General features: G+C 45.9%; 1 protein-coding gene across 2 annotated transcripts; it reads left to right on the top strand.

Moving 5' to 3' along the window:
• Positions 1-768: 768 nt before the first annotated feature.
• On the top strand, positions 769-25,606 carry yjefn3 (YjeF N-terminal domain containing 3). Of its 2 annotated transcripts, XM_077024200.1 has the most exons (7): positions 769-1,053; positions 3,299-3,472; positions 18,208-18,316; positions 23,371-23,481; positions 24,479-24,592; positions 24,716-24,866; positions 24,959-25,606. In XM_077024200.1, exons 1-7 carry the CDS (start codon positions 995-997, stop codon positions 25,153-25,155), a joined length of 915 nt encoding a protein of 304 aa, XP_076880315.1. In that variant the 5' UTR covers positions 769-994; the 3' UTR covers positions 25,156-25,606. The 2 variants fall into 2 exon arrangements, with proteins under 2 accessions (XP_076880315.1, XP_076880316.1); XM_077024201.1 differs by lacking the exon at positions 3,299-3,472 and having other exon boundaries at positions 777-1,053.

Below are 25,606 nucleotides of genomic sequence, written 5' to 3'. Positions count from 1 at the left end.
TTCATGATGGTGTGTGGCTAATAAACAAAATACTTCATATTATTACCACTCGTTACTGTTAAATTTACAGTGTAGATTGGACTAATCCCTGTGGAAGGTTGCACTGACACGATCTGTGCCGAAGGAGGCAGTATTTACCCTCAGAATAATCTAGCTGATCAAAAGATGTGCATAGCCTAGCAATAAATTAGATATTTTTAAAAACTAATTTAAAAAAGTTATAATAATAACAGCAGCATTATTTAAATGAATCAATGTCTTGCTTTGCGGGGATAAACCCTCCAAATATTAACAATGCCCTCTCTTCTTGCTTGTCTCTTAGTAATGTATTATACCATTTAATATCTGTTTTTAAATAAGGATTTACGTGGAATTGCATGTAAAACAGCTGTTTTAATTTGAAAAAAGTATTTTTATCTCTAATTTAAAATTCACTCTCATACCTAATGCAGGCATTTCTCTCTTTTGAAAAAGCCCCCGTACCCTAGACCGCTCCTCCATAATATACATGTTGAATATTTTCCATACTTAGTATAATTTTCTAGATCATCTATGACCATGCAAAGGAATTGTAGGGTATCCGATATGATTAGGACTTGACCGGGGCTGTGGAGGTACAGCTGTGCATTAGTTGGTCTGTCCTGAGGATGCTGCTTCAGAAAGCGCTGGAGCCTTTGGCTTGACTGAGCACACATCACCAGGGCGCTCAGCCAATCAGACTCCTCTCGACGTGTCTCCCTGCTTCTTAATTGGCTGACACTGGCAGCAAGGGCAGCTGCTGCACGCGGGGAAACCGATTTATCAGCCATTGAGCCTGTACAGGAGAGAGAGAGAAAGAGAGGGAGGAACGGCACACTGAGCGAGAACGAGGGAGACAGAGAGAGAGGGAGGAATTGTTAAAAAAAAAAAACAAAAGGAAAGCAGGCTGACTGGTACGCAAGAATCTCTGGCTGAATCTCATCACCTGAATCGAGATCTCCAACGCCCGACAAAGATGAACCACGGCTCCAGTGAGAAAGATCCTGAGACCGTAGAACCCCTGCGATACCTCAGGTAAACACAGCCACACATTGCTCTGACTTTACCATGATACTGTAGTCACAGGAGTGCCTGTGTCTTTCTCTGCTTGGACTGATGATTACCCTTAAAAAGAGGTACAGGGTTGCATTTTCTCACATGGTTTCAGGAATTGTCAATGCCTGCTGAGATGCATACATTAATTGGATGCTCTAGTTTGCCCAAGTTCACATCCTTTTCTGTACCCCCTTTCAAAATGAGCATTTATTTCTAAACGGACCTCACACTATCTAATATGGGCGTTGACAGATGTTTGGTCTCCTGACACAGCCGCAAATAGTTAACTATTAATATTAAATAGTTAACTATTAATATTAAATAGTTAACTATTCATCCCATTTTATCTCCCGGTGCTTTTCTGTGAGAAGCGACACGGTGTTCGGAAGGATCTGCGTTCTGGAGCTGGTGGCAGCCCTTGCCTGCGACTGCGTGGGAGTCCTTTTGGGTTTCCCGCAGCCGTCTGGGACGATCTGCCTGTAAGGGACACCTGTGCCTGGAGTGGGTAGTTCCCGGCAGCTGGTGGTTATTTGCGGCTGCCAAGCAGAGGTGAATAAAATGGAGCGTGAGACAACGAGGCCATGGGGAGAATCGGTGCTGTCAAAGACGTAAGGGCAGAGCCGGGATCTGCTCAAGTGCCTCCGTGTCTGCGTAGGCCGTTTCCTTCCTGCAAAACCTGGTGTGGATCTCTAGAATAAAAGCAGGGGCAGTTTGTTTTCTGTAATGACAGCTTGGCTTGCAGAAGAGGCACTTGATTGTCATCTGGTCTGCCCACAGACATTTAACCACGAGGCAGTCAGTGAGAGGCTGGTGAAATTATTATGGCTCCGGGAGACAACGATAGGATGTAAGGGCTTATGTTGTGGAGCAGTGTTGCATTTTAAACATCACATGATATCTCTTGACTATCTCTAGACTTGACTTTATGGTTATTTGTCTCTTATGCCACACACACACACACACACACACACACACACACACACACACATAGAGCAGGTAGTTCGGCGTGTTGTTACCATCCTTCCATCAGGACTGCAAGTGGGGGGCGTTGGTTCTCCTGCTCCCCCCCCCCCCTCCTCCCCACACGTCTGACCTCCCCTCAGCCCCTCCCCCTCCCCTCAGCCCCTCCCCCTACTGGGCACATTCATTTATAGGCTCCAAATGTAATAATGGAGAGAGGCAGCGGAGAACAGACTCAAATAATTTGTGACTCGCTACTAGGAAATATGTTGCTGTTGACTGTGGCCATTATTGAAGTTAGATGATGTAGGAGTGCACTTGATTTACTCATTTGAAGTGTGTTTGTGTGTCATAGAGAGAAAGGAAGGGATAAAGGAATAGCAAAGTACACTGAATAGCAGTCAGTTTGACCTTGCCTTGCACAGAAACGGCCCTTTACTGAAGCCACACCCACTACGTGAGCAAGGGTAGGTGTAGTTCAATATTATAATATAAATATAACTTTCAATGGTTTTGTCTTTATGGATGTGGTTAAGGAGGTAAAGTTGATGGTAGGTGACTGAATAGAAGTTTGAAAGAACTCTACAGATACTTCAAAGCAGTAATACACTGTTATATTCCCCAAGCACACAGCTGACGGGACTCGGGCCTTGTCCGCTGAATTTCAGGTCAGAGAAAACATGACCCTGGTGCCTGCGTAGCTCTGCACAGTAAAGCACTTTCTGTGCTGCAGCCTCCGTGTTTTTGCTTAGCTCCACTGAATCTGTTAATTCCTCTTTCTGTCCCATTTATAGCGCTATAAAATGGAACAGATTAGCGGAGTCACCAGTGCTTGCCCTACAGCTAGATCGTACAGGTATTGCCTGGACATTGTTGACCACACGAGGCTTGTCTAAGTGCTGTTGCACAATCATCGCTAAAAAAAACGGTGTTCTGAAGCACATGGAGCCTATTTGCTGTCTTGCAGCTGTGCAGCTAACTTCCTCCTACCAACAGAAGCCGCACTGCCATTTGCAACAGCAGTCCAGTGATTTATAACCAGCAAGACAAACGTTGAAAACATTTTGCCTTGTGTCTTTAAGGACGCCCACGATACTGTTTCCTCATGCTGCACTTCAGCTGTTGGGTTCTGATGGAAGGCTAAATGACGCAGTAAAGCGTTTTTATTTGTCCAACGGCCCGGGTGGAATGGGCAACACAGGGAGAGGGTTGTTGGGGTAGAAAGATGGGTGTGCTGTGATTGGGTGTCTCCCTCGTCTTGCAGCCACGGAATCCCAGCTGATGAAGTCAAAGGTGTGGCTCACAGCAACTGTGGAGGTGAAGGTGGAGGAGGAGGAGGCAGAGAGGGGAGCTGTGTGTGTGCAGGAAGGAGGAAGCTGACCAAAGGAGGACGCCCCTTGCAAACGCAGGCTGTCTGGAGCGGCAGTGAAGTGCGTGTGTGAGTGTGAACTCCCTCGTGAATCTAACCGCACCCTTGGTTATATCCCACTTTGTCTCTATTAGCCTCACCCTTCGCTGGCTCATGTCCGGCTCTCAATCCGGATGCGGTTTAAACAAAAATGGGGTGTTTGTTAATGCAGCTTTCTGAGCAAACAGCTCTCTAAGCAAAACCTTCCTGTTATGCACATCTTCCCGAGAGTAGGCAAAAAAAATTTTTTGCACACACAAACGCACTTCTGCAACCAACTGCAGGCAACCGATGATCTCCCCGATCTGGTGTCTGTGTAAAAGAAAAACTCAAAAGAAAACTGCTGCCTCCCGAAGGTGCAGGAAACTTAAAACGAGTCCCCTGAGCTCTGAGGAACTCCCTGTCCTCCTTCAGTACCTGTCTTGCATAAAATTGCATACAGTGACATCAAGGCAAGTGTCCTGCCTGTTCTCTAGACCGTTAGCACAAAAAAGGTGACTTTCAATAGGAAAATCTAATAGTGTAGCGCGAGATAGTCTAGCACACTGCCTTGGTATATCAAGCACAATGTGGAAAAAAAACCCGCTGATACCCTTACAGTATACACGGTGTGCTGACAGGGACCAGTTACATCCAGCTGTGTGGGCCACGTATGGCCCGACGCTGTCCGACACCTCCCAGCGACCCAACGCCTGTGTGCCTGGACACCTGACCTTTCTGAGACTTTAAAAATAGCTCATGTATATTTGCATGCAGATATAAGAAATAATAAGTTTTGCCTTGGATATAGTTATAATTATTGCTTAGTGGCCTTTAGGCCAGCAGTAAAACAGCTGTCCTAAATATCAGTGCCCCAGTAGATGTAGGGGACTTTTCAACTTTACACTCACATCAGCACCTAGGCTTCATTTCCACACATACAGCACTGCAAGCAGGGAAGAAAACTAGTCCTGTCCCCGACAGTGGACCATTAAAATGTTCTAGAGCAGGCTGATGACTGCTAAAGTGTGATGTAAGCAGTGGCAGAGAGTAGTCTGCATGACCCAGAGGACTGTGGAGCCGTGCGTGGGTGGGGGCGTGGCAGTGGGCGGGCGCTTCTGATGGCTTGGTGGACAGTAGATAACGGAAAAAAATGGAGGGAGGACAGATTCAGTTTGATGAGAGGGGTTTTTTTTTTAATAATGGTCCTCCTGTACTCTTTCTGTCTCCATGACAACGGCAGGGCCACATTCCAGCAGGGGCTACAGGGGCGGCTCGGAGGTTATTCTGGGATTCGAGCACGAGCCCCAGATATCTGCCAGGCTCATCATTATACTGATTAGCGCACGGCTTGATACGTTTGTGCCTTTAAATACTTTTTTAAAGGGTACCGTTGTAAATGGCTGTCCATTAACCTTTCACTAAGGCTATTTAAAAAAATGGGGCGAGAACCAGAGAGACCAAAACATCAAAGAGTGTACGCGTGAGCTTATGAAGACTGCTTATCGTCTCTTTATAGTTCCATGTTTTAATGTTTATATGTTCAAATAAGCATATTCTAGCATATTCATATTCCTCAACTTCAGACAGCCGTGTTTATACGTGGCTACGTCACCATAGAAACAGTGGAGCGGAACCCAGTCTGAGAAAGTGGAAGCGCGCGCGCGCACGCGAACAAGCGCAAGACACTCGCACGTGTCGGAACGCAAGTCGCATTTTAAAGACATGAAGCAGTTTAGACCAGAGACCGTGTATATAAGTCTCTGGTTTAGACGAAGCTCTTAGTCTGGGAGTGACGCAGTTAAACGTCCCAGCTCTGAGTGCCTGTCGCCGACATTTCAGTTACTGTAGAGGAACTTTCCCCAAACCTGTCCTATTGTGTCAGAGGAGACAACCGGGTAATTGGATTCAGTGTTTCGCTCTGTTACATATTTATTAAAAAGCCATTTTGCCATTGGTAAAAACTGGGATAATGGCCAATCTGGATTTTGATTATGTAAGTGTTTGTTGCTGTTACTCACAAATTGTTTGTAAAAACATGGTTTCAGGCCCATTTCAGAAAACGAATCTTTTTTTTGTCATCTACTGCAGGAACGTGCAATTAAGACATTGTATCTTCAATTTGTAAGTGTGAGGTCGTCTTTTTAATCTTTAATTGTGGAGAGGCAATCAGCGTGGTATTGACAGAACGCTAACGACACCCTTCCAGATGGCCGCAAAGTCCGAGTCTGTGGCTCCCTGGTGGTGGACGAGGCTGGTCGCGGTAATGGAGAGACGACACGTCTAGTTTTGGTGTGGCGTCCTGGAGAGCTGACCCTCCCTCCTGTCACTTCCTCTGGCCGCGATTTGTGTCAGCTGCCGTCCCGCCCCGCCCCTGTGGTGGAGGCCGTGATGGAGTTGTGGACATGGCCGCACCCTTTTCCCACCAACATGTAATGAAAGGGCTGAATATGGAAACGGTGTGTGTGGGCAGCCACGCCCTGTTGCCCCTTCACCTGCTCACCGCGTTCCCGCCCCCCTCGAGACTAGCGCGAGTGCTGATTGGCAGCGCGAGGTGCGGGGGAGTAGTTCTACTAGATTAGAATCTAATAGTTCTTCCCCTCCTCCTTTCCTTCCTTTCCGTCGGGACCACTCCTTCTGCCTACGAGTCAGACAACGGTCATTATCCTAGCTGTCTGACGGAGGAGGGGAGATGGACACTGTTCACACCCATCTTATAAATAAAAGAGCTGTTGGCCGATTAACTTTCCTGGTTACCAAAGTCATCAGGCACTGCTTTGTATAGTAATGCAGTAGTGATGCCAGTGATAAAGTAATATTCTCCCTCCTCGTGTCTTTTCGTTGCTCTCCATGCTGTCGAAACCTACAACCTCTCCTGTATTGTGGTGTGGGCTGTGCTTGGGTAGGGCTAATGGTGGTTAATTTGTTTGCAGTGTAGCTGTAGGGAGCTCGCATGGCTTGCAGCTGCGTCTGTGCCGGGTTTTGGACAGCAGGAAGGTGACACCTGGCATCGCACGCCCACACAGAGCCTCTCAGTCTGCATGTATGAGACCTCACGGCGCTGATCCGCGGTGGCGATCCAGCCACACTTGGGCTGGCGAGACAATGATGAAATTAGACGCAAGCGTATATGTGATTAACAAATTTGAGTTTAATTGTAAATGTGTCTTTGATATCTTAGATTTGATTTCAGTTTAATGCAGTGGATGTTAACAGTAATATACAGAATCTGTATTCTCTAACGTTCTATGATTTTGGTACAGTATTTATAAGGGAACATGCAGTGCTGTCTGTAAACTGAACATTTATGGTTTTGGCTCCGTTATCCAGCACATTGGATTTAAACTAATTTAGTGACTAAGGTCAAAGTGCAAAGTGCCGGCTTTATGTCAAGGATATTTAGGTCTGAATAATGTTCTCTGGTGATACTCTGCCTGGCCAGCACTGAAACCATTTCATTTCTCTGCTTATTTTGAGTACCTCCTTCTTTAGGTTATCAGTGAGTAAACCCATGTCCAGTGGCTGGCCTGCTTTTTGGTCCCGAGAGACACAGTTGTTGCCGTAACAACATGATTGGACACACCGTCCTGCTGTGAAGTAAAAGGTTGCTCAGTCAATCCGGAGTCGTCCACTTGGAGCAGGATGCTTTCATGCATCCTACCTGCTCGCATCATCAGTGAAGTGGGCCAATCACATGCCAGTATTTAGGGCAGATGAGGTGATATGCGATTGTGACTCTGTGCATTTTACCTTCCGTACTCTCTCTTTCCATTATTTAGTTGTTGTTAATCTTTGCCTCATCTGTCTAAGATTTAACAACAAATCCTACCGGCTTTTAATGTACGATTATTCTAACAGCCGTCGGATGTTTTTGTTCTGTGTCTGTTCTTTTCATGAGACAACCCCGAGCTCGAAACCCTGCAGGTGTGTAATTCTCCTTATTACTGTCTATGTATACATAATGGATAGCTGAACAGTTTAAGATGAGAAGCTTCCTTCTATTATGAACTGATGATGTAACGACACAGCTGGGAGTCTTAATGGGAGGCTTCTGTACAAAAGAAGAATAAGACTCGGCCTTATTCTGTTAAACTTTTATGATTTTAGCTTGACACCCAGCAGCCGACCTGCATTTACATGGAACTACTGCAAACGAGTCTCCTGTCACACCGTGCTGTCACTTCATTCTCCTGTCCTGCTCCAGTACGGATGTCCCCGTACACGCTGCTCTCCGGATTGAATCGCATCCTCTCTTCACCCGTGTGCTTCCGGAAGCTTGTTTTTGCGTAGCGTGTTGTGACCACAGTTAGAGAGACGTGTTGGATGAGGAGTAGAGACCTTGGAACAGGTTCTGTGCGACTTCTGCTGAGCTTTCCTGCTGTGTCACCAACAGCATGGCAGAGGATGCACAACAGATGATGGTTACTAAAGTTACGCATCTAGTTTTCGAGCGGGTAATTTTCAACCACAGTTACAATAAATGATTAAATCATAAATTAATACATTAATGAATGCAATAAAATGCAGTGACTTTAAATTGGATTCTCTTTGAATGAGATGATTTAATTTAGGAAAATATTGAGAATAACCATATGGCATATCATCATAACCTGGCATATCATTCTAAAATTCTGTCCCAAGAGAAGATATTTTAAGAATTGTGTTGATAAAAATTCATGATAGAAACAAAGTAAAGAAAACAATGTTTGTTTATGGAAATGATATACATGCTGCTTTTAAATCCCTTGTAGAGGTGAGCTGTCTGAGGCCATCTATCTCACTGACGAGTCCTTGTGAGGCTCAGCAGCAGCGGAGATCTAAAAGTTGAAATTTGTGTGTGAGAGAGAGAGTGAGGAGGAGTGAGAGGGATAGGGAGAAGGAAAGGGAGGGAGAAGGAGAGAAAGAAAGAGAGAGAGAAGCCTAGCATGCCATCATATCACATTCTCCTTCATTTAACATCCAACACATTTATCACGTTTGTTATTTTTTCATTTGTTTCACTTTCTTTTTGAACCCGTACAATAAAGCTGTTCGGTTGTATGGGATGAACTGCACACACTGCATCTAAAATGTTCTAAATACTTTTTCTCAAGACATTTTTGCATCTAATTCACAGTGTCTCTGTAGCTCAAGACAGGAACCAATCCCAGACAGGGCACCAGCCCACTAAACCAGGCCAGTTTGGAGACACTGGTCAACTTAAATGTGCGTGAAAACGTGGATGACTGTAGTTTGAAGCCCATACTTAATGGGTGGGTTATAGGAGTGGAACAAAGCTAAACTAATGTGGATCATTAGCCACATTTGACAGGAATATCTCTGTTCTAATAGCAGCAGTAAAACCACTCATGTGTTATTACAGCTTGACGAAGTCCAAGCTTTTACCACATTGCAACTTTGCCAAGGCAACCCTGCAAATGGTACTGTTTACAGGTGTGACAGTGGTGAGCTGTCAACTGGACACCCTCCCCGATTAAATTATTGTCGTCTGAGATCTAGGTGGTGTGGCTGGCTGCTGATTTCGTTGTGTGTGTGTGTGTGTGTGTGTGTGTGTGTGTGTGTGTGTGTGTGTGAGTGTGTGTGAGTGTGTGTGAGTGTGTGTGAGTGTGTGTGAGTGTGTGTGAGTGTGTGTGTGTGAGGTAGGTGTGTGTGTGTGTGTGTGTGTGTGTGTGTGTGTGTGTGCGTGCGTGTGTGTGTGTGCGTGCGTGCGTGCGTGCGTGCGAGTGTGTGTGGGTGTGTGTGGGTGTGTGTGTGTGTGTGTGTGTGTGTGTGTGTGTGTGTGTGTGTTAGAGAAAGTTCTGGCTGTCCTGCTCTTGCCTTTGTCCTCCTCTTTTCGATCCAACTGGAAAGGGAAGGCAGACGGAACGTTCCGGTGTCCGTGGAAACCATGCCCAAAACAAGGCCTCTGTCTTTGCTTCAAACTGTCAGGCTCCAGCGTCTGGGTGATTTCCTGCTTCGGCCCCCTGCAATTTCTCCGTTACCAAAGCAGACGCACACTTATGTGATAAGACCCCCTTCCCAAGGAAACTGTTTAATAGGACAATGAAGAAAAGTTTCTGAGCTCCACAAACAGCCTGACCGTACCGACCAAGCTGGAAAGCCCTGTTTTGCTTTTTCAAATAGTCTTGTACCTTCATTTGTGTCTGGTAAGATGTATTCACCTGACGTGTGCCGTTTCCTGACAAAAATAATATAAAACATGCCCTAAACAAGGCTTAACTCTCACGTACCTACTGACTAACTGTACCCACTGTTGCTTGCTGTAAGTCAGACATGTGCACCCCAGTCTTTACCATCATTACCAGCACAGAATCACGGACCGCTTGAATCCGAATCATCTCAGTTATTGACTTTCTGTCTTTTTCAGTAGGCTACCTACTTTCAGTGGGGGACCTTGAAGCTGAACTTTGGAGTATGTTGGCAAGCCAAACCTTGTTTAATGTTACATAACATTTTTCATAGTCAAAACTCCTACATTTGTACATTTTAGAAGCACATTTGTACATATTTTTTATGAGTAATGCATACTTCATGAAACAAATACATACATACATACATGATAGAAAAATATAAAAACAGATTAATTGTTAATGTATTATCTACAGTACATCGGTTGTGTTAAATGGTTCTGTGCAGTGTTATCATCATCTTCCTACTTCCTACAAAAACAAAATCAAAAAGAACCTCTAGGGTAAGCTAATATTCCTACAGGCTAATACTTGTGTTTGTGGCTGATGTTAAATGCCAGTACAATGTCTCTCCATTGCACTCCAATGACACCAAAAGTACCATTAGAAATTGACACACACTGAGATAATTGCAGTCTGGGCAACACATTTTTTTCTTTGTCTCCAGTCAGTCACGGTTGGTAAGATCATAGGAGCCACTGCCCGAACATTCAGATATTCCATAGTACTGCAGTACAGTTCTGCAGGACCTGTACCTGTCTCTCCCTCTCTTTCTGTCTCTCTGTCTCCCCCCCTCTGCAGAGAGCCTGCAGGCACTGTGAGCTTCACAGATGACTCTCTATGGTTGCCATGGTTTCCCCCAGTTGCTAGTGAGGTCCTCTCACTCTGTTCCTGGGTGCTGTGTTACGGTTGTGTTCGCCCAACACAATGAACGTTGAGCCAGGACTTAATTACATGAGCAACGTGCCGATTGGAAAAGCTGCCTTCACAATCACTGTGTAATGAAATGTCACTGAAATAAGCATAATCCAGGATATATGACTGCTAATCACGTTTTGTGAACACGGTTTTTCCATCACTGGCGTGTTGTAACTACTACATGCTGCATCCACTGTCTGGTTTGATGAAACTCAGTGGACTGTAAAACAATCACTCAGTCCTCTGTAGACCTTTTTATTATTATTCTGAGAGGCGGTTCATATGTTACAGAATGTGGGCATGAACTGAGCCCATGATCCTGTCCTCGAGTTGAGGGCGATATGAAGTCTGGCTGAAAGTCTTCTTCAGAGCCAGGCGCTGATCATCTGATCAAGACCCCCTCCTGCACGCACACACACACACACACACACACACACACACACACCCCTGCAGCATTAAACTGCTGTCATGGTAGTGGGCAGATGGCCCGGAGTAGTCTTGCTGTGGGATTGGGCCGGGGTCTGGAGAGAGTTCTGTGTCGTCCACGGACATTGCCAGACTGTCAGACAGGCACGCGGTTCCAGCAGAAAGCCCCTCTCCAACACAGAACAGTTGATGTATTGTCGTTTTCTGGCATCGTAGACAGAAGAGAGGCTGTCAAATGAACTCCCCAAACCCTGGCCTTCCTAATGACTTTCCAAATTGAGTTAGAAAGGCCGTTTTGGGAGGCGTTGCGTAGATGGTTTGTAGGGTCTGCAAGAGTTATGAGGACCTTCCAGGACAATCTTCATGGTCTGCTGATCCATTTTTATCCCTGCACCTCAAACATGCCCTTTGTATGCTATGGCGTGCTAGAGGACGAGACTGATGTTGAACTCTGTGTGTGTGGTCTGCTGTTGCTCACTGTGCCCACAAGAGTGCCCTCCTCCGTGGAGGTATGGACCCCTCTCACAGCATCAATCCCTCACTAGCTGGACCACAGCGTATACTCTCCTCTGGCCTCCTGAAATAAATCTTCTTTTTACCAGATGGATCCAGGATTTTATATGCTTACAAGATATAGCACCCTGGGGTGGTTTTCACCTGGACCTGCTTCTTCATTTCCATACTGTAATGTTGGACCCGGCTAAGATATAGGTCATATCTCTCTAACTTGCATGCTTCGAGGAGTGTACACACGGTGAATAATTTATAGTGTACATGCACTTTACAGCTGGATGTGAAAGCTCACACATTCTACAGTAATTTGTTAGGTGCAATCGACTATCTCCAGAATCTCTGTTGCACTCTGAAGTGAGTTCACTTCACATCACTTTTGATATACAAGTGAGCCATTAATATAGGATTGATCATTCGTGGATGAACTCATTGGATATGTGCAAAAGCTGTCTAGAGAACAACACATAACCAGAGTAACTTCATTTCTGAGTACACAGAATTGTTCGTCATGAACTGCCTTTAGAGCTGTAGAGCAGGGCTACCTAATAAGCAGCTAAGTGGAGGACAAGGATTAAGGCGATCAGATTAATGATGGGTGAAAATGCAGACAGAGCCCTTGTGCTGGGTTTAATGTAGGACTTGTATGTCTGCATGAAATTAAAAAAAGGAAGATTACAGAGAAGCAGGAGGTGGTGTGGGACACTAGAAGCAGGAGGTGGTGTGGGACACTAGAAGCAGGAGGTGGTGTGGGACACTAGAAGCAGGAGATGGTGTGGGACACTAGAAGCAGGAGGTGATGTGGGACACTAGAAGCAGGAGGTGGTGTGGGACACTAGAAGCAGGAGGTGGTGTGGGACACTAGAAGCAGGAGGTGGTGTGGGACACTAGAAGCAGGAGATGGTGTGGGACACTAGAAGCAGGAGGTGGTGTGGGACACTAGAAGCAGGAGGTGGTGTGGGACACTAGAAGCAGGAGGTGGTGTGGGACACTAGAAGCAGGAGATTGTGTGGGACACTAGAAGCAGGAGATGGTGTGGGACACTAGAAGCAGGAGATGGTGTGGGACACTAGAAGCAGGAGGGGGTTTGGGACACTAGAAGCAGGAGGTGGTGTGGGACACTAGAAGCAGGAGGTGGTGTGGGACACTAGAAGCAGGAGGGGGTGTGGGACACTAGAAGCAGGAGATGGTGTGGGACACTAGAAGCAGGAGGTGGTGTGGGACACTAGAAGCAGGAGATGGTGTGGGACACTAGAAGCAGGAGGGGGTGTGGGACACTAGAAGCAGGAGATGGTGTGGGACACTAGAAGCAGGAGATGGTGTGGGACACTAGAAGCAGGAGGTGGTGTGGGACACTAGAAGCAGGAGGTGGTGTGGGACACTAGAAGCAGGAGGTGGTGTGGGACACTAGAAGCAGGAGATTGTGTGGGACACTAGAAGCAGGAGGTGGTGTGGGACACTAGAAGCAGGAGGTGGTGTGGGACACTAGAAGCAGGAGGTGGTGTGGGACACTAGAAGCAGGAGGTGGTGTGGGACACTAGAAGCAGGAGGGGGTGTGGGACACTAGAAGCAGGAGATGGTGTGGGACACTAGAAGCAGGAGGTGGTGTGGGACACTAGAAGCAGGAGATGGTGTGGGACACTAGAAGCAGGAGGGGGTGTGGGACACTAGAAGCAGGAGATGGTGTGGGACACTAGAAGCAGGAGATGGTGTGGGACACTAGAAGCAGGAGGTGGTGTGGGACACTAGAAGCAGGAGGTGGTGTGGGACACTAGAAGCAGGAGGTGGTGTGGGACACTAGAAGCAGGAGATTGTGTGGGACACTAGAAGCAGGAGGTGGTGTGGGACACTAGAAGCAGGAGGTGGTGTGGGACACTAGAAGCAGGAGGTGGTGTGGGACACTAGAAGCAGGAGGTGGTGTGGGACACTAGAAGCAGGAGGTGGTGTGGGACTCTAGAAGCAGGAGATGGTGTGGGACACTAGAAGCAGGAGGTGGTGTGGGACACTAGAAGCAGGAGGTGGTGTGGGACACTAGAAGCAGGAGGTGGTGTGGGACACTAGAAGCAGGAGGTGGTGTGGGACACTAGAAGCAGGAGGTGGTGTGGGACACTAGAAGCAGGTAAGGGGTTGTGTGCGGCCTTGTTTTTTGTTCGGTGTCTTTCGACGCGCACGAATGAGCCAGATGGTGGTGTGTCTCCGGAAATCAGAGATAACAGCTGAACTTGCTCTCTGGAGATATTAAAAGTGACAGGGAAAGGTTGATAAGTGAAATATTTTCAACATGTATTTAATTCTTAATATAAACGCACGTCAGCCTTCAGTGCCAAGACTGTTGCATCTCCAGGTCCTGAGTGTCAGCTCAATGTAACACTAGCCATAGTTCCCAGCTGGGATGCTACTAAATCACTATCTGTTCCTGAGTGTTCCTCTGACTGAGATGAATGTCGTTGTGAACCAATTCACCCTCCTGTTCTCCACTGCTATTGGCTGCTATTAATCTTTGTCTGACCGACATCACTTCCTGTGATCTCCTGCTCAACGAGAGAGTAAGTAATGACCAAAGAGTGGTGCTTTTCTTGAGTGGCTCAACACATTTATCGATGGTTCTCTGTGTTCCAACAGAGCTGACCCAGTACCTTCAGATCCAAGCACATCGGCCCTTAGTGCTGTGAATCAAGTTGATACATGATGCGTGTTCTCTTAGCCACACAAACCACTTTCTAGAGCTCTCAGAAGTAGGCGGGGAGGACCTCTTACCTGTGCCTCCCAAATGTATCTTAAGACTACAGCGGCACTGGAATATCTGCCGTCTCCAGTTCCACACAAACGAGATGACGTGAGGGTGGATTTGAGACTAGTCATGGTATTCCTTTGATGGACACAGAACTCTACCTGTCACAAGCTAAAAAATTGACCCTGGTCCACCGAAGTACTTTGCCAGGCTCAGCTTGTGTGGTTTCCCTAATCCCTGGTTGCAGGACTCTTTCCCACAGTGATGAAAAAGTGCTCAGTCAGCAGTCTGCCTTTCACATTTTACAGGGTCTGAATTCTGAATTACAAACCGACGAATTTGTCCGCCTCTCTTATTTATGTCTGCTAATCGTCAGCACAGTGCTTAATTGCATATAAGCAATGGAGTTCTTTTTAATACATCAAAGGACAATGAAAAGTATGGATGTGGATGAGAAATGTTGCATTTCTATATCTTCATCGTCGTCATCTTCTGTTCGCAAGTGTTTTTTTTTTGTCTGCATAGAAATACAGCGTCTTCAAGACAACATGAATCAGCAGGTAATAGATCGAAGTACCACAGAAGCTATTTGAACCAACCTTCCCCTTCATGGTGGGTCTCACTTTGGGGGTTTACCCCCACCGAGGCTGCTGGTTGACCCCCCCCCCCACTGGGCCTGAATGCCACAATATCTAATTCTATTCATCTCATTCTTTTTGAACCCTGTTTGCTTCCAGGATTGAATGATCCACTGTGTGTGATGTCTCTGTGTAACAGGTACACTACAAAGTAATTGAATTAAACGGTGTTTAAATGCAGTATGACGGGAGATCATACCGTGTTTTCTAAACAGCAGCTGTCCTCTCCGTAGCGTTGCATGTTATGATCACGTGGGTCCGGGCCCCGTCTCTGGGCGTCGTCCTTGGTTACGGCAGCCTGAGCTCGAGCATGCTGCCATCGTGTGCACCGAGCGAGTGAGCTGATGGGATCTGGAGAGGCTGTTATTTAGCTGCCGTGCAGGGTGCCTGGATTATAGCAACGGTGCCTGGATTATAACAATGGTGCGACCTTAAAGAGGGAAAAGGGAGGCTCCGAAAAAGTGAAGCCCCATTTAGGTGCCCTGAAGTAGCAGTCAAGCGCTCCTGCCTGTAGGCTCATTAGCTGACGCCTGCGATTGTTACCCCCCCCCCCCCCCCCCCCCAAAAAAAACCCCTTTTGACCCTGACATTCTATTCCTGTAGGCTACAGTTTTGTAGTCATGTGGAGCTTTCATGCATTCACCTTAAAGGCTTGGTGTGTGTGTGTGTGTGTGTGTGTGTGTGTGTGTGTGTGTGTGGTGAACAAGCTACTGTGCAGGAGACAGTCGCCACCCCAGTGTATATTCAGCAGGCCCGCTGGCTGTGTGTTGGAAGCAAACAGCCTCATTAGTTGACATGTGATTACAGTGGATCTGTATGTTCAGCATATGGCGGGGAGTGTGATTCCCCATGGGGACATTACTGCAGACTCCAGGGGATCTCTGTGGGAGACCTGGGGAACCTAGGGCCTGATACTGTTACTTCTTTAACACTCCTGCATGCATATGTCTGCGTACGGTGCCCTGCCTAATAGTGTTGTCCATTTAAAACCTGCTTGTTTACAGAGATATGCAACAATGCAGAGCCAGTCCGCGCCCGTTCCGAGTTGAATTTGTCGCCGATTTCGGATCTTGTTTGATGTGTCGGCGTTCCACCTCCCTCTAGTGGTGAGATGTGCGCAGTGCAGCTTGTTCAACACAATACAGTACAGCGGCGGTGCCAGACATGGACCAGGCGCACACACACTGGGGCCCGCCAAAGAAAATATCAGAAAGGTTTATGAAATAAATATACCAGCCACCACAAATTAAATGTGACAATTTAATGAAAATGTGAAACAGCACTACCTGGTGATTACGTTCAAACCTCTGAATCTTCGTTCTTTCTACTGTTTTGTCTTGTTTGTTTATCAGCAAGACTGAGGCAACATAAAACCAGAACACGGCAGTTTTGAACAGGTTTATCCACGTTATTTCATAGGTAGCATGTCTATGTCAAAACAAAGTATGAGTTAAAAAAACATCTTGAACAGGAAATTCAACATGGAAATATGTGGGGAAGTCTATCAACATGTAATGTAAATACTTGTGGACCTCTGTTTCAGGTGTCTGTGTAATATCGGCCCGCGTTATAAATAAAGTCATGCACCACTGCAGTACAGATTCACTTGGACATGGTGTTTTTCCACAGAGAAATCCAACTACTTTGCAGTTGCTAAATATCATCAGTAGTCAATCTGTCATGATTTAGTTTATGTGAAAATAATTCTTGTTGAACAGATGCCATGGGGTATTCGGGATCCTAGCAACACAGGAAGCTTTGTGACTGTACCTTTGTTGATGCAGAATCTGAAAACGGAGTGAAGTGAACCGACTCTCATGGAAACCTATCAAAGCAAATGTGTGCAGAATGTTATCACTTCACGCCACTCTGCAAATAGGTGCCAGTTTGACAATGTGCTGCCTTTAAGAAGGTGAAATGAAGCCATTTCTTTAATATAATTTTGGCTTGGAAATGTCTTTAAAGTTTTGTCTGACGTCCTTTCTCTTTTTTCTCTCTCTCGATAAGCATGTGTTAAAACCACTCTCCCGTGTCCTAGACAGAATGAGAGGAATAAGAGAGGAACTCTGGAGGCCAGGGCCTGAGGTGAACTTCACAGATGGGACTGGATCGCAGCGAGGCAGGAAGCAGGCCGGGGCGCACTCAGGCTTACAGCTGTGTAGCTCCGTCGGAGTCCGCAAATGCCACAGGACCCGACCGTCCAGGCTGGCGCGGCCACCAAATGGTTCTGCCGATTCAAATAAACTCAAGATGACCTTTAGTGTCTCGGCGATCGGAAGCTAAATATGATGGCATGTCTCGGTCGAGTGCTGTTGTCGGAGACCCCCGTGCCCCACAGAGTTGCTTTCCAACCCTGAACCGACATACTCCACGACAAATAGAGGCGCTTCGTGTCTCTGATTAGGATGTATGTTTGGCACAAGCTGTCCAGATGCCTTGATTTTTGCTTTTTGCTTTTTTTTAATTGGGTTTTCATTTACCTTTTAAATTATGTGTTGATTGGACACAATGATGTAGAGGATTCTTTGTTCTTTTTTATGGGTTTTGTTTTACTGTGGAAGAGTCTATCATTGAGCCAGCCTGCTGAGTAGCCAACAGGGACACTTTATGACCAATTTCTTGTTTTTGGCTGTCTTTGGTTGTCAAAGGAGGAGCCTTATTCCAGTGGAAAAATGCAGTTAATTGGTAGCGCTGATTATCCTCCAGCTCTGCTGTCAGACTGCTGTCATACAACTGAGCTCTGTAGACAAAACAGCCATTATATCCAGGAGTTCAAGACTAAAGGCAAATGATTGATTTAATAAATCATGTGATGTAAGGATAAATATTACACGCTGTACAAAATAAACTCACCACAACTCAGGCCAGAATAAATACTAAAAGGTTTTACATTTTAAATGAGCTGTAACACTTTTTTTTTTGGTAACATGGTACAACTAGCAGCAGTTTTAGTTCATCTGGAGAACTTCTGAACTGGAATCAACACTCTAAAACCACTTCCAGGGATCTTTTCTGTTAGACTCATTACTTTATGAAAAGCGAGGATGTTTATTCTGTGGGCTGCCGCATACACTCATCTTGGCTCTGATGTGTTCCTTTTCAGTTTCATTATTTTGTCCTCAGTACCTCTTAGAGTTCGAGCTAACCTATCTTGGTAGATTGGACTGAGAGAAAGTTCAGGGAAAACGCACTCAGCATAACTACACACTACTGTGGCGTGTTGCTTCGAAAGCTGACATCACTTTCTATGTAGCAGTGCCCACATTACCGTACAATGCTGTAATACTGTTTCACAACACGTCTTGTTGCAGTGATACACACCTCACAGGTATATATCCTCTCTCTCTCTCTCTCTCTCTCCCACCCCCTCTGTAGTAAAACGGAGATGATTGCCATTGAGACGGAGCTCCTGAAGGATTATCGCTTTGGACAGCAGCAGCTGATTGAGATGTGGGGTTATGCCTGTGCAGTCACCATCACCAAGGTGTGTGCACATCTCCACACGCGCATGTTCAGCGCCGTAAAATTGCCCAATCCACACTAACTCCACAGACCTGACAACAGTAAATGGTAGTTCCTCTCTGAAAACGGTACGGTGACTGTTTAATTGTGCGAATCAAGTGCTGTGGTTATTTGAGAGCCATAACACGTCGGTAATGAGAAAAAATTATCCAGGGAGGAGAACTGGTATGACGATAAAGAACACGCCATGTCTTTGAAGCATGTTGTGACCTGTGACCTGCCCGCTTTGCTCTCCTGGACTGAACTTTGACCTGCACTCTATGCCCCGTTGCTCTAAAGGTCACACGCGCTACAGACCACCCAGACCACCTTCTCCTTCTCCACCTTCCTGTTCTGTTTTCTCCACTCTCGCCTGTCTGCATCAGTGTTGGTATCCGGCGTCTTACAGGCAGGTCCCTGTACCTGAACAGGCGCACGGAGGAACCCTGCTCGGTCCAGCTCGGTCCAGCTCGGCCCAAACTGGACGGACGTCCAGCGGCAGGCCCATCTGTCAACAGTCAGACTGAAAAGCGTCCTGTGGCGTAACTGAGCCAAGTGTGACCCCTGGGTGTGTTTCCTGGTGAACCCTGGCATGCTTCCATTATGGATAATCCTCCAGGCGTTAATTTTCTTCTGGCCATGAGCTCCCATCACAATTAGTGTGAGTTGTCTCGCACCAGTCTTTGTGGGCGCGCCATAAATTGTGACCTAGAAAAACATCGGGGATGGCGGCTCTTGGCCTGGAACGGTAGCAGTGGTGTTGTGTGACGACAAGCACAGTAGTCAGAGTTTTACCACTCTCTGATTTCACAGTCCAGCTGTTTATTCAGGCCATACGCCAAAGCAAACTCGATCTGTCTCCCTCAGGACTAGGGGCTCTGTGAAGTTCTCCGAGACCAGTGACCGATCCCAGTTCCAGATATCAGGAAGTTGTTTTCATTGCTCTGCCCGATGGAGCACACTGTGTGTTCCGACTGGATTTCTCTGTGTTAGAGCAGTTTTTTATTTTACAGAGTATCATATTAACAACACCTCTATTATTGTCTGCGCACATGCACGCATGTGTCAGTGTGAGCATGTGTGTGCACGTGTGCTGCTCACGTGAGTGCGGCGTGCATGTGTGGAGGTGTGTGTGTGTGTGTGGAGGAAATCAGCCAGATTATATATCTAGAGGAGAGCAGTGTGGAGAGATTACATATATATTGGAGAGCAGAATGGAGAGATTATATATCTAGAGGAGAGCAATATGGAGAGATTATGTATCTAGAGGAGAGCAGTGTGGAGAGATTATATATCTAGAGGAGAGCAGTGTGGAGAGATTATATATCTAGAGGAGAGCAGTGTGGAGAGATTATATATCTAGAGGAGAGCAGTATGGAGAGATTATGTATCTAGAGGAGAGCAGTGTGGAGAGATTATATATCTAGAGGAGAGCAGTGTGGAGAGATTATATATCTAGAGGAGAGCAGTGTGGAGAGATTATATATCTAGAGGAGAGCAGTGTGGAGAGATTATATATCTGGAGGAGAGCAGTGTGGAGAGATTATATATCTAGAGGAGAGCAGTATGGAGAGATTATGTATCTAGAGGAGAGCAGTGTGGAGAGATTACATATATATTGGAGAGCAGTATGGAGAGATTATATATCTAGAGGAGAGCAGTATGGAGAGATTATGTATCTAGAGGAGAGCAGTGTGGAGAGATTATATATCTAGAGGAGAGCAGTATGGAGAGATTATGTATCTAGAGGAGAGCAGTGTGGAGAGATTATATATCTAGAGGAGAGCAGTGTGGAGAGATTATATATCTAGAGGAGAGCAGTGTGGAGAGATTATATATCTAGAGGAGAGCAGTGTGGAGAGATTATATATCTAGAGGAGAGCAGTATGGAGAGATTATGTATCTAGAGGAGAGCAGTGTGGAGAGATTACATATATATTGGAGAGCAGTATGGAGAGATTATATATCTAGAGGGGAGCAGTGTGGAGAGTTTATATATCTAGAGGAGACAGTAGCGAACCGTGACCATTAAACCTGGGCCCGCTACACCCCCCCCCCCCCCCGATTTTTTTTTCCTCTCCTAATAAACTGCAATAAAGAATAAAGAAAAAAACGAGACGATAGTATAGCTTTAGAAACGCATGTAGTGCGTTCAAATAGCATTTGTACTAGATAACTAGTTAAGCAAAATAAGTTTCCAAACAAAATAAGGTTTCACAGCTCCATGGTTCTCGAAAGCGGAATATGTAAATGAGGACGTCAAAGGGCCGAATCGAAACTAGCTAGCGGCGGTAGGCTAACAACAGCTAGCGTCGCCACAGCGGGCGGAAATTATCATACAGTTAAGCCCGCCCACTAAGAGGGAGGATATGATTGGTCAATTTTGCTGTCATTTGAAACTGGTATTGCGCTGAATTATAACTGCCAGGCCCTCTGTAAACGAACAGCGGGCATCACAGTCCTGATAGGGGGAGACACAGTCTCACAGGCTTCCACTTAACCCCTCACCTTCCAACACAGATTGAATAGACACGGTTGAATAATCTATTTGCTTATATTTTTGTAATTGTTTAGATGTCGATTGTAAAACTGTAAGTAGATAAAATAAAATTGGATAATTATATATATAATGTTTTAAGAATATTTTAGGCCCTCTGAGAGGGCGTAGATGGCCCTGACGGTTCCCCACTGAGAGGAGAGCAGTGTGGAGAGATTATATATCTAGAGGAGAGCAGTGTGGAGAGATTATGTTTCTAGAGGAGAGCAGTGTGGAGAGATTACATATATATTGGAGAGCAGTATGGAGAGATTATATATCTAGAGGGGAGCAGTATGGAGAGATTATATATCTAGAGGGGAGCAGTGTGGAGAGTTAATATATCTAGAGGAGAACAGTGTGGAGAGATTATATATCTAGAGGAGAGCAGTGTGGAGAGATTATATATCTAGAGGAGAGCAGTGTGGAGAGATTATATATCTAGAGGAGAGCAGTGTGGAGAGATTATGTATCTAGAGGAGAGCAGTGTGGAGAGATTACATATATATTGGAGAGCAGTATGGAGAGATTATGTATCTAGAGGAGAGCAGTGTGGAGAGATTACATATATATTGGAGAGCAGTATGGAGAGATTATATATCTAGAGGGGAGCAGTGTGGAGAGATTATATATCTAGAGGGGAGCAGTATGGAGAGATTATATATCTAGAGGGGAGCAGTATGGAGAGTTAATATATCTAGAGGGGAGCAGTGTGGAGAGTTAATATATCTAGAGGGGAGCAGTGTGGAGAGTTAATATATCTAGAGGGGAGCAGTGTGGAGAGTTAATATATCTAGAGGAGAACAGTGTGGAGAGATTATATATCTAGAGGAGAGCAGTGTGGAGAGATTATATATCTAGAGGAGAGCAGTGTGGAGAGATTATGTATCTAGAGGAGAACAGTGTGGAGAGATTATGTATCTAGAGGGGAGCAGTGTGGAGAGATTACATATATATTGGAGAGCAGTATGGAGAGATTATATATCTAGAGGGGAGCAGTGTGGAGAGTTAATATATCTAGAGGAGAACAGTGTGGAGAGATTATATATCTAGAGGGGAGCAGTGTGGAGAGATTATATATATATTGGAGAGCAGTATGGAGAGATTATATATCTAGAGGGGAGCAGTGTGGAGAGATTATATATCTAGAGGAGAACAGTGTGGAGAGATTATATATCTAGAGGGGAGCAGTGTGGAGAGATTACATATATATTGGAGAGCAGTATGGAGAGATTATATATCTAGAGGGGAGCAGTGTGGAGAGATTATATATCTAGAGGAGAACAGTGTGGAGAGATTATATATCTAGAGGGGAGCAGTGTGGAGAGATTACATATATATTGGAGAGCAGTATGGAGAGATTATATATCTAGAGGGGAGCAGTGTGGAGAGATTATATATCTAGAGGGGAGCAGTGTGGAGAGTTAATATATCTAGAGGAGAACAGTGTGGAGCACTGCCGGTTCTGTCCCTGTGCTGGTAGAGAAGTAGAGAAGTGTACAGACAGGCCGCGGCTGCACAGAGTTGCCCCGACTTCTGCCCCTCTACTTCCAAGACCTGGAATGAGTGGGGCAGGAGGGCAAAACAAGACAGCAGAACATTGAGAGCACAAGACACTCACGCCCTGCCCAATCCTGCAGTGTGTGTGTGTGTGTGTGTGTGTGTGTGTGTGTGTCACGCCCTGCCCAATCCTGCAGTGTGTGTGTGTGTGTGTGTGTGTGTGTGTGTGTGTGTGTGTGTGTGTGTCACGCCCTGCCCAATCCTGCACTCCCTGACATAAACGTACCCTTCAGACGTCTGTGTGTGTGTGTGTGTGTGTGTGTGTGTGTGTGGTCGTGGGGGCTTAATGTTGAATCTACAATGTCCCGGCAGCCTCAGTCGACTGAGCTCCGCGTTACTGTCGTAAACGCCATGGTTCCTGCCTTGCTCTGAACTCGGCAGCTACACCTGAATATAACAGCGCAATTAAAAGCAAAACTCCACGCGTGTTGTGTGTTATCTGAGAATTGATCAGCGCGGAGGGATCAGGGGATCATCCCCAGTCTTCTAATCCCCCCAGAAGCGTTTCACGAGTGAACCTCCATGTAGGTTCAGGCCATCTGCTTTCAGGTCATGAATAAAATCCTACAGCCATGGCTGTCGCTGGGAGGAGTCCAGCACATGCCGCAGGGCTTCCTGGCCCAAGGGGAGGCCGTGTGGGGAAAATCTGAACAGGACTGCTGGCCCAGGCCAGTTTAGAAGGCCAGTGGAAAGTGCCATATTTAAAGTCTGTATCACGCACTGCTGCCTTACCTTTGTTTCCCTGCCCTTGTAATGGCTGGTATGAGTTCGCTGTAATGGGCTTAGTTATAGATATCGTCTTTCCTCTTGTCTCAGATTTGCTATTGATAGAAGTGACAGTGATGAAGGGTTTGGCTTAATGGCGACGTCTCACTGGCTGCTGGCCTCTCTGTCGGGGTCTCTCTCTCTCTCTCTCTCTCTCTCTCTCTCTCTCTCTGTAGGCCTATCCTCTGAGCTCTCTGAGCAAGAAGCAGCCTACGGTGTTGGTCATTTGCGGGCCGGAGCAGAACGGCTCCATTGGGCTGGTGTGTGCCAGACACCTGCGCATATTTGTAAGTATTGTGTGCGCACTATGTGACAAACACCTCTAGAGTAACATCGCACAGTGTAAACCCAAGAACTAAAAATACCGCAGCAATGCAGTGGTCAAGACTTATTCCTTTACAATGTCAAATTTGTAGGTTTTTGCCAATAAGGAAAAAATCTGTTTAAAATACATAAAACAGAAAAGAAAGTATTAAAAATGAATGTGTGGATTAGAAAAGAATGCTCATTTACCATACGTGATCAGGATGGAAGATGCAGGTTTCATCTGCATTCAGGTGCTGGGAAGGTACTTCTGTAATCTGCTAATGAGGTCCTGTTACTGTACGTGAAAGGCCGTAGCTTGGCTGGGAATCTCAGATTGCAGCATTCCTGAAATGCACGGAACAGTGGAAGTCTCTTCTGAGAAGGAATGAAGATAAAGAATGAATGGAGTGAAAAGACAGAACGCCGTGTGGTTCCCGCCTCCTGTTTTGTAGGTTACGTGACGACGTTGCGTGCTGCACAAACTGGACATCTGTCTACGTCTAGCTGGACTAGAGATCTGGCCACACGTCACATTATGTAACGAAGGAATTTAGAGTGAAATCGAAGATAAAAGATTTGAAGATTGTTGTATGTTGCTTTCGGCTCACGACTCGTTTTACGTGTAATTTGTTTTTATTGCGCGTGTTAAAATAGAGTGTTTAACATCTGTTCTTCGCCATTTGTCATCTACTTTGCATTATTAAGTAAAAATGCATTGAAGAGTTGAAGGTTGCGGTAAAACCAGTGGTCTAGTTATCTGAGGTGATTTTTGGGCCTGTCATCCCTCAGTGCCGTATCACTCCTCCAAACCCACGTGACTGTAAGAGGAAAGAAACCATATAGTGCAGGGAAGGAAATGTGTGTCTATGGAGGTGCAGTGTCTCCTGGAGGAAGCCCATCACCATAGCCATTGCAGCTCCTCAACGACTCCATCTCTCTCTCTCCCTCCCTCTCTCTCTCTCTCTGTCCCCCACGCAGGAGTACGAGCCCACTATCTATTATCCCAAACGCTCCCCTCACAGCTTGAATCAGGACTTCACCGTCCAGTGTGAGAAGATGGACATCCCCTTCCTTTCATATCTCCCCACAGAGGTTGGTGCACTTCAGACTGCGTGTAATAAATCGTGATCAGGACAACGGCCGTCGGTACGAGGAGGGAGACGCAGGCTCCGAATGCAGTTCTAAGCCCCGTTTGTCCCCGCCCCTACTGTTCAGGTACAGCTGATAAACGACGCCTATAATCTGGTGATCGACGCAATCCTGGGCCCAGAAACGGACCTTAAGGATGTGAAGGAGCCCTACTGTGGAATACTGGCCACCCTCAAACAGGTGAAGATCCCCATCGCTAGTGTGGACGTCCCATCAGGTATGTTCACTTTGACAGTTTCGGTTCCAGATTTTAAAGCAGGAACCACAGAGCGTGTCTCCGTGTAAATGCTAATGTTTCCCGTTCTGAAGGGTGGGACTCCGACGTGCCGAGCAAAGACGGGATTAATCCAGAGGTTCTCATCTCTCTAATGGCTCCCAAGAAATGTGCTGCCGTGTTTTCGGGGAAACACTTTTTGGCTGGACGTTTTCTTCCTTATGACATGCAGAAAAAATACGAACTCAATCTGCCTGAGTTTCCAGGCACAGAGTGTTTTATAGAACTGTAACACTTCAAATAAGTTCATATTTTGGATAAATATTATATATATATATATATATATATACGCACACACACATACATTTTGTATTTTATAGATTGTTAGTGTGGTACATTGTCGTCTAGCATTTTGTGAACTGAGACTGTTGTATTTGGTGTGTGATACAGAGGTCATGTGATACAGAGGTTACGCTAAGGTACAGTGTATAGCTCAAGAAGCCCTTCTGTGTGCTTGATGATGATTCGATTGCTTAAAAATGTGTTTCCACTTTTCTGCAATTCTGCATCACAGAACAATGACTGTTGCATATCATGTGTGAAAGCTTTTTTTTAAGTTAAAAATGTAAAATGTAACATTATTCACTTTACCTCGGGGCTCAAGGAGCTGTTAATGTCTTTGTTTATAAAGTTCATGAAAGCATTTTAAGAGTTCTATAGTCTTAATAAAGCCTCGTGTCTGA

Source organism: Brachyhypopomus gauderio, chromosome 12, assembly GCF_052324685.1.
Source record: "Brachyhypopomus gauderio isolate BG-103 chromosome 12, BGAUD_0.2, whole genome shotgun sequence".
NCBI classification, from domain to species: Eukaryota; Metazoa; Chordata; class Actinopteri; order Gymnotiformes; family Hypopomidae; genus Brachyhypopomus; species Brachyhypopomus gauderio.
The sequence above is the reverse complement of the archived record's forward strand: the minus strand, read 5'-3'. Positions and strand labels throughout refer to the sequence as shown.